The 8344-nt window shown below is 40.7% G+C and overlaps 1 protein-coding gene across 5 annotated transcripts; it reads right to left on the reverse strand.

Annotated features, from left to right (window-relative positions):
- Positions 1–166: 166 nt before the first annotated feature.
- Positions 167–7925, reverse strand: LOC306714460 (uncharacterized protein). 5 transcript variants are annotated; one of them, XM_079184500.1, is made up of 6 exons: positions 7820–7923; positions 6212–6263; positions 5411–5500; positions 5190–5249; positions 4189–4242; positions 167–4090 (listed from the first exon to the last, which is right to left on the reverse strand). In XM_079184500.1, exons 4-6 carry the CDS (start codon positions 5241–5243, stop codon positions 2315–2317), a joined length of 1884 nt encoding a protein of 627 aa, XP_079040626.1. In that variant the 5' UTR covers positions 5244–5249; positions 5411–5500; positions 6212–6263; positions 7820–7923; the 3' UTR covers positions 167–2314. The 5 variants fall into 5 exon arrangements, with proteins under 5 accessions (XP_079040626.1, XP_079040624.1, XP_079040625.1 ...); XM_079184498.1 differs by having other exon boundaries at positions 6212–6266; positions 7820–7913; XM_079184499.1 differs by having other exon boundaries at positions 6171–6266; positions 7820–7913.
- Between the last annotated feature and the right edge of the window lie 419 nt (positions 7926–8344).

Here is an 8344-nt window from a genome sequence, read left to right on the forward strand (position 1 = left end):
TTTGAGTTTTCCGTGATGTATATGTAACCTCACACAGCCTGCGATCGGCCGAATTGAGCAATTCTTACAGATTTGAACCCGCAGAGTCCGGGCATTGTAGTCATTCGTTCTTTGAGTTGTTTGACCGAATTTTAAGCCAATAAAATAATCGAAAACCGTGATCCGCCCCAATGGGTCAAACCCATTGGCCAAAACTAAAATAGGTCAAATGTTAGTTACCCTAAGTTAGATTGATCCCAATGTCTTCAGGAAACAGTTCAGAGCCGTCACAGGATGTTGATAGAACGGTAGGACCTGGGAAATATGTCTTTGTTTACATCAAAACAGCACAAAGGTAAGGAGTTTATGAAATATTAGCTGTGAAGCGGTTTGTTGTTCTGGTGCTTGTTTGCTCACAGCTCTGTGGTGGTTTCACGTAGATAAATAGTGAAGATATCTTTGGATTCAATGTGTTATTGGTGTGTTTTCTGCTATTTCGGTTTTCCGTATTAGCATTTAGCTTCTTCTTATTAGCGCCTACCGGAGTGTGTGGTCGGCTCAGCCATGGCGAAAACAGAGTGATATTGTGGACATTCTTTTAGTTGTTTATTTGAGTTTGTGTAGAATTGTGTTTGGAGTGTGTACACTGGCTTGCAGGATAGTACATACTGTTATTAGAAACATCTACTGTTGACCTGTCTGAAATTCTCAATGTCATATTCATACTTAAGTATGGTAACTGTTGTTACCAACTGGTGTTGGTTAAAATTAGATTTTTCTTTTTGGTATTTTTAACTTTTTTTTCCCATGTGTCTTTCAGCCTCCTGATGTATTGTTTGCATTATATTAAATGTCACTTGTTTGATTCTCTTCAAAATCTGTTTTCTGTCCTACATTTGTATTATTGTTGTTCCCAACAACCTTAACTTAAACAATGATGTTGGTCCTCACAGCTGTTTCAAATGCTGCAGCTTCTTAATTAAGACCTCAGTATTCAAACCACGCCTGTTGATCATCAAACAGTGTTTAAAGCTACAACAAATAACTTTCATGTTGTTGATTCTGGCGGTCCCTGTGGACACACGTGGTAGTTTTTCTGACTTTAAACTTGTGTTACAAGTGAGGAAGATGTTGTGCAGCTTCATGTGCTGGTAGTCTGGTAAAATGGCCACTTGGGGAAGCTGTTGGGTTTTAATTTCTGCCACAACCTGAGGACGTCATCAGTGGATGTGAAAGTGACTATTAAAGAACATTAAGTAGCAGAGGTCCTGATAAAATCAGCTGATAAAAGCAATAATCTGATACATTAAGTCAAATTTCTAATTATTTTACTAAATTTAAGGTTGTAACAAAATTTGCCTCGAGTGAAGTCCTGAGATTGAAATGCTTTGATGAAAGATAAAATAAGACATAAATACAAGTTATTCTTTGGGTTTTTAAATCTCAGCTGACTTTTTTTTAAAACTTACTGTAACTTATTCTTGTGAGCAGGTAAGTTTTTCAGGTGAATATTTGTTCTACTTTCCATTCTCTTCTACTGAAGCTTCTATTTCAGGTCAAAGCACTGGGACATTTCTGTAAAACAGAAAAGTAGTGTGACAGTACCTTTGAAGTATTTCTTTACCTGCACCAAAGACAACCTAACGCTGCTCTGTTGTAATTGCAGCACTATGAATAAAACATAATTCTTCAAACCTCTGTTTAGACTGAGGAGTGAAAGAATAGTGAACAATAACATAACCCCAACAGAATGTAGACGTCAATGACAGAAAACAGAGTTTAAGGAGAACTTAAAGTTTTAACAGAATACAAACAGAATACAATGGAAGGAGAGAATGAGGCCAAAATAGTAAACAAACCCCAAGAAATCAAGTGAAGAAAGAAACGAGGACGAAATAAAATGGCTGCTCAACTCTACAGCACTACCACCTCCACAAACAAGTTCAAAGCAGATAGATATAAGTACAGTATGCCAACAATCAAAATATACACAGAAATGAACCCAAAAGTACCCAAAACATGCGATTCAAGTTGTGATTTGAAACTAAGCTAAACAAAAAAATGACACAACAGCACCAAGGTCTGGAACAACAGAGTTTATGGATTGAAGAACCAGCTTTTCCAGGCACTTCATAGCAACCGAGGTAAGTGCCACTGGCCTGAAGTCCTTCAACCTGTATGAACGGTTTCTTTGGAACCGGTATTATAACAGGAGGACATCAAGGAACGTGAGACTATTTCCTGTTCAGCACAGGCCTTCAGGACTCTCGGTGACACTCCATCAGGTCCAGCAGCCTTGCATAGTTTAACCTGCTTCAGAGCTCATTCCACATCTTCACAGTGTGACTCGGTTGGCTCTTAGCCTCGTGATGTAAGTGGGCTGTAACAGGATTGCCAGGTGGTCGGACCTGCCAAAATGGGGTTTGGGGACAGCAGTATATGCCTTCTTTATGTTACTGTAGCAGTGGTCTAAAGTGCTGTTACCTCTTGTGGGGAAATTTACAAACTGGTGGAGTTTAGGCATCGTTTTCTTGAGATCACAATGATTGAAATCCCCCAGAACAACGACAGCAGCGTGCGGATACGTATTCTCATGTCTGCTGATCATATCGTGCAATTCCCTGAGTGCGTTTTCCTCATTGGCGCAGGGGGGCACATATACAGCACTCAAAATGATGCTCTGCAGTGTTCTTGGCAGATAAAATGGCCTGCACCTTAGTGTAATATATTCCACATCCTCGGAGCAGGACTGGGATATTACCTCCGTGTCAGTACACCAGGACTGTTTGACGAAGATCGCGGTTCCTCCCCCGCGGGTTTTGCCGCAGTCCGCGGCTTTGCGGTCGGCTCTGAAGGCTTTGTAGCCTCCCGGTGTTATGACCTCGTCAGGTGTCGTCTCTCCGAGCCATGTTTCACAGAAGCACAACACAGAACAGTCCTGAATATACCTTTGTGTAGCTATTCGGCACAGGAGCTCGTCCATCTTGTTTACTAGAGACTGTACGTTAGCAAAAAGTATGACCGGGAGGGCTAGCCTTGCTCTGCGAACCAGGTGCCGCTGGATGCTTCCTCGCCTAACGCCTTTACCTGGCGGTCTCTGGTTGATGGAGGAGCCCCAGGCTGCCGCCTGTCTCGGTGTAACTCCACCATGATGATGTATTTCCGGGAAGCTATCGAGCTTGCTAGGGTTGAAGAATCCCTTGTCACCAAGCTCCCCTAGCTGCAAGAAGGTCGCCCTGTCATACTTAATAATTAATGAGTGCTTGATCTTTCCAAAGTCTTCCCTCCTCAGGTCCAGTGCTTCCTGATACGAATCATCAGGGAATCTACTCTCCATCAGTTCTTTCAGACCTGGGAACTGCTTACGTAGTTTTTCATGAATTTCCTCAATGTTTCTGTCTTTGTTTTCCACTGCTGCTCTGACACTGGTTCCTCTCTGCTGTAGTACCTCTAAGACTGGTGTTGTGTCACGCTCACGTCTCTGTTGTGAGATATCTGATGGACTCTGGGTTTCCTGCATGCTTTTGTTTGATCTCTTGTTTCGTGGAAGACGTATCTTGAACACTTTTCCATCTAGGTTGTCAACTATTGCTGTGCAGTTATGGAGACAGTTTGGATTCTTATTGTCAGACAGAGTGAAGTTTCTAAGGTCATCGATGAAGCGACCGTCTCTTTTCAGAGCCTCTTCCACAGTCATCCCCTTCTCCCCATAGACACACAGATACTTGAACTGTTTAAATGCACTGCTTATAAAAAGCTTCTTTGTTTTGGTGTTTAGTCCTCCAGCTGTGTCAATGTAGAAGACAGAATACTTGTCTCTTGAATGCACCGTTCTGTGATGTTGGGCCTGTTCAACCTTTTTCTTTTTGAGAGATAAGATCAGAGTCTCATCTTTGCTGATACAAGAACAAGGGAAATGTGTCGCAACAGTAAATGCCTTATCCTCTTCACCCAACTGAATCACAATGTTTGCATCTGTAATCATCAGCTCCTGATATTTTTCACTTGATGTTATCGCCTCCAGCACTGTGCGAGGTTGATCACAGGTAATACTGTATTCCACGCGGTCGGTGGGACTGCTTTTCACGGTGAAACGATGTAAATGTCCGCCCTGCAGGAAACAGTGAGAAAACAACAGTTACAAATGTCCTTGTTGATGAAATACAAATGCAGACTTTTTGTGCATGCAGTGCATCACAGTGTACTCACCGTGGAGTCACCATCGTTCTCCTCCTTCACTCTCACTTGGCTCAGTGAAACAGTCTGCAAAATGAGAAAAGGATTTAGCTTCACTGCTACAAAGATTTGACCTAAAAGGGTTAACCTTAAGTTTTTGACCACCTCGTTTTATTTGCATTTCGCACTCATGCACAAGAACGCACATTTGCGTGTAAAGATGGGTGACGTGATGCAAAGTCCTACTCATGGTTTCAGGTTGTTTCAATGATAAACAGTTGGTGACAGTGTAACCTAAGAAAGGGCTACTTTCTGACAACTCTTGTTTTCTTGGCGTTGTCAGCAGCATACCCCAATCATTGAACACACCTTGTTGACTCTCCAAGCACACCCGAGGCAAATCACATAATCAAGAGAGATAAGCAGGATTGGACAGACTGATAAGCGCTCTGCTCTGGTGGGACAGTTGAGGCAGACAGTTGAGAAGAGGTCCTGGACTTGGACCTGGTATGGTGCGGTTGTGGAGGACAGCAGACCGACACCACTTGGGTTGTGTCAATGAGGCGTGTTACTAGTTAGCTAATGGAACGTTACAGTCAACCAGTTAACCTAGCTAACCAGTCAGCAAAAGAAAAACTGTTTCAAATAATTATGAATGTATGAAAGACAAATAACTTTTGATTTCACTTAAAATGATAATGTAGAAAAACAAAAAATTTAAATTTGTGACGCTGAGGTTGTTTTTTGAGACGGTTCGGGTAGGATGGTGAAAAAATGTAGTCGAGAGCACTAACGGGCTGGTGCGGCTCCTGCCAAGGTCTTTATAAAATGATGCATAGCATTCACACATACAAAGAAATCAGTTGGACAAGCTGTGGCTAATTGCATAGAAAGGACCATGTTAGAAAATCCATGTGAAGAGAACGGCCTTAGTTCACCAAACATTGCGGCTGCAAAACATACAGATTCAGTCAAAGATTATAAATGTTTGTTAAGTATTGATTACAGATAATTGTACCTGAGCTTCTACTTACACTTATCTTGCAATAGGACCTGATGTCCCCCGTTTCTTGCTTTTTGGGAGGCATTTTCACCTAAAATTACAATAATAGTTAGTGGACGTTAGTATGACATCTTTGAACAATCAACTGAAATTAGCTAACTAACATCCTACACCTAAAAAATAAATATATTATATGCACAGACACACATATATATATTTTCAAACTATAAAAATAAAATCTGGAAGTCTTACCTTGACTTTACTCTGAAAGACGGAACGCTGAGCTGAACACAGATTGGAAATGGCGGACTCTATGCTGACTGCAGGCGGCAACCTCCGGCTCTGCCGAGTGAAGCCGATGCACAAGTGTCTTAAAACATGCATTCTCTCTAATGTCCATCAGGGGGCGACTCCTCTGGTTGTATAGAAGTCTATGAGAAAATGACTCTACTTCTCTCTTGATTTATTACCTCAGTAAACATTGTAAACATGAGTTTATGGTCTCAATCTCTAGTTTCAAGTCTTCTTCAATACAGCATGATGTTCATTTAGTAAATGATGGTCCATTTAGAGTCACACAGACCATAAAGCAGGGGATGCTTTAGGGGCGGGGCTACACAGTGATTGACAGGTCTCTACCAGAGACGTACACGGCGTCTCTACGTCACTCCTCAGTCCAGATATGGTCACTTCCTGTTCACAGGTTGCAAAAAAAACGATGGCTAAGGCCGTAATCCAAGATGGCGACGGCAAAATCGTCGAAGTCGAGGGCTTCAGAACGCCGATCCACAAACCAATGTCTGACGTCAATATGACTACGTTTTTAATTCGTTATCCGTAACTGCTTCGAGTCTTCAATTAACCTAAGCTGCAACGATGACTAACGATGACAACGTCCACTTGTTAAATGCAGTCTATAGCTAACCCCTTAGTTTGTACTTTGGGCGGGGCTTAGTCACACACACACACACACAGAGGACACCGTGGAGTAAATGAAACAGACTTTGAATACCTTTTACATAAGGCATCAATGACTTTGCTTGTCGTCCTTACGTGCAATAAAATCCACCAGTGAGGGAGAAAACAGGAGCGATTTATCAAACACCTGCTGAAGAAAGAGAAAAACAAAGTCACTCCTTCATGAGCAGGACGATACAGAGAAGAGCGAAGACGTGGAGTAGACTGCCTACAACAGATAAAGATCAAATGAAGGAAGAACTGAGTGACCTGATCTGATAACTTCATGATCAAACCGTTCTCTATTTGATCATAATTAAAGATGTTGGATCTGTGCGATAAACCAGGAAATAGACATTATGGTGTTTTTATGAACAGCAACATAAAAGGTTGACCATAGAATGAAATGGTGGGAAACACACTTTCTTTCAGTTTCCTGTCTGCTTGATGTTAAGACGTAATAATAAGACGATATTTTAAAGAAATGATCTGAAAGTCTCTGTCAGTGTCTCAAGCTTACATTTATAAAACATAAAGCACTATTTACATGTGTAGGGATTATACAAAGAGGGTTGTTTTTAGAAGCAGGAGGTCTTAAAAATCGACATTTCATTTGCTGTCAAATCAAACAGTTTACAGGATATTCAACCTTCGTTTCCTTATAATGCATTTAATATTTGACTTTTTTATTTACAGGACTTGTTCAAAGCAATACAGTAGTCCGTGAATACGAGATATGAGTTCATTGTGTCCTCGGCATTATGGAGGGATTTTAATTAAACGTCTTTTTTTGATGAAATAAAAATGCAGACATTTTGTGCATGCAGTGCAATTAACCCCAAGAATTGCTCCCGTAGCTGTGCCTACGGTGTAGATAGAATCTGTGATAGAATCTGAATTGTAAGTCGCTTTGGATCAAAGCGTCTGCTAAATGACTGTAATGTAATATAAATATATTAATATAGTACGGCTATGATGTGTATACGGGTTTGACTCGATTCAAGATGTGAACAGAGACTTGAAGAGTCTACGATATGATAGCTTACCCAATGTTCTGCAGTTACGTAAAACAGATGCATTAGAGACAAATAATTGATGACTTTGTCATTACTTCATAGTCATTACTTGACAAATTCGTGCACAACCTTTTTAATTCATGGTTGAGTGGAGTGAAACTCAGACAGACAGTCTTATCAAGTGATGAATCTTTGGTGGTAGAGTAATTCATTAGTTGGCTGTAGATTTAGTCCCAGTTCATGCGAGTAATCTATGGTAAATGTATGATACGGCTCGGTAACGTTTAGTTTGTCATCTCAGTGGTGGTGTAACATACAGGATATACGCAGGTAGACGGCATAGTCCTACTTATATTTTAATCGGCCACCCACTTCTAAATCCTCTCTGATGAATGTCTTGTGAAAAAGATAAATACTTCAGAGGTAGAAACAATAAAAGAATCATAGCATACATGTCCTGAAAGAGCTGAACATTTTATATAGGTTCTGTAGCTGAAAGTATGCGCAAATATTTAGCAACCAAAAAAACGTACGGAAGAAATAGTTGAAGAAAAAAGATTGGGATGCTGCTGAATCAGCACAATGAAGGAATAACTGAGTGACCCGATCTGTTAATTTCACGATCAAACTGTTTTCTATTTGATCGTGAATTAAGATGTCTGGAATTAAAAGAATCTGGAAGTCTTACCTTGACTTTACTCGAGTGGCTCTGAAAGACGGAACGTTGTGCTGAACATATATAGGATATGGAGGACTCTACGCCGATACCTTAGTTGACACTTTGGGTGGAGAACAGTTCCACCCACACACACCCACACACAAACACACACAGTGATAAAATGAAACTTAAATATCTTTTACATGAGACATCAATGACTCTGCTTGTCGTCTTTTGTTCATTCTTCAAACCTCTGTTTAGACTGAGGAGTGAAAGAATAGTGAACAATAACATAACCCCAACAGAATGTAGACGTCAATGACATAAAACAGAGTTTGAGGAGAACTTAAAGTTTTAACATAATACAAACAGAATACAATGGAAGGAGAGAATGAGGCCAAAATAGTAAACAAACCCGAAAATCAAGTGAAGAAAGAAACAAGGATGAAATAAAATGGCTGCTCAACTCTATTTTGGGCGCGGCACAGTTCCACTTCCACACCCACACACACACACACACACACACACACACACACACAACAGAGGCCAACAGAA

This window comes from Pholis gunnellus (genome assembly GCF_910591455.1).
Source record: "Pholis gunnellus genome assembly, chromosome: 23".
Taxonomy (NCBI): Eukaryota; Metazoa; Chordata; class Actinopteri; order Perciformes; family Pholidae; genus Pholis; species Pholis gunnellus.

Bases quoted from the DNA above. Each gene is read 5' to 3' on its own strand.
- LOC306714460 (XM_079184497.1), bottom strand. From the start codon at position 5,542: ATGCATGTTTTAAGACACTTGTGCATCGGCTTCACTCGGCAGAGCCGG. The intron at 5,250-5,410 runs GTAAGACTTCCA...TTGTAATTTTAG, and splicing joins TCTTTCAGAGTAAAGTCAAG to GTGAAAATGCCTCCCAAAAA. The intron at 4,243-5,189 runs GTAAGTAGAAGC...CTCATTTTGCAG, and splicing joins GGTCCTATTGCAAGATAAGT to ACTGTTTCACTGAGCCAAGT.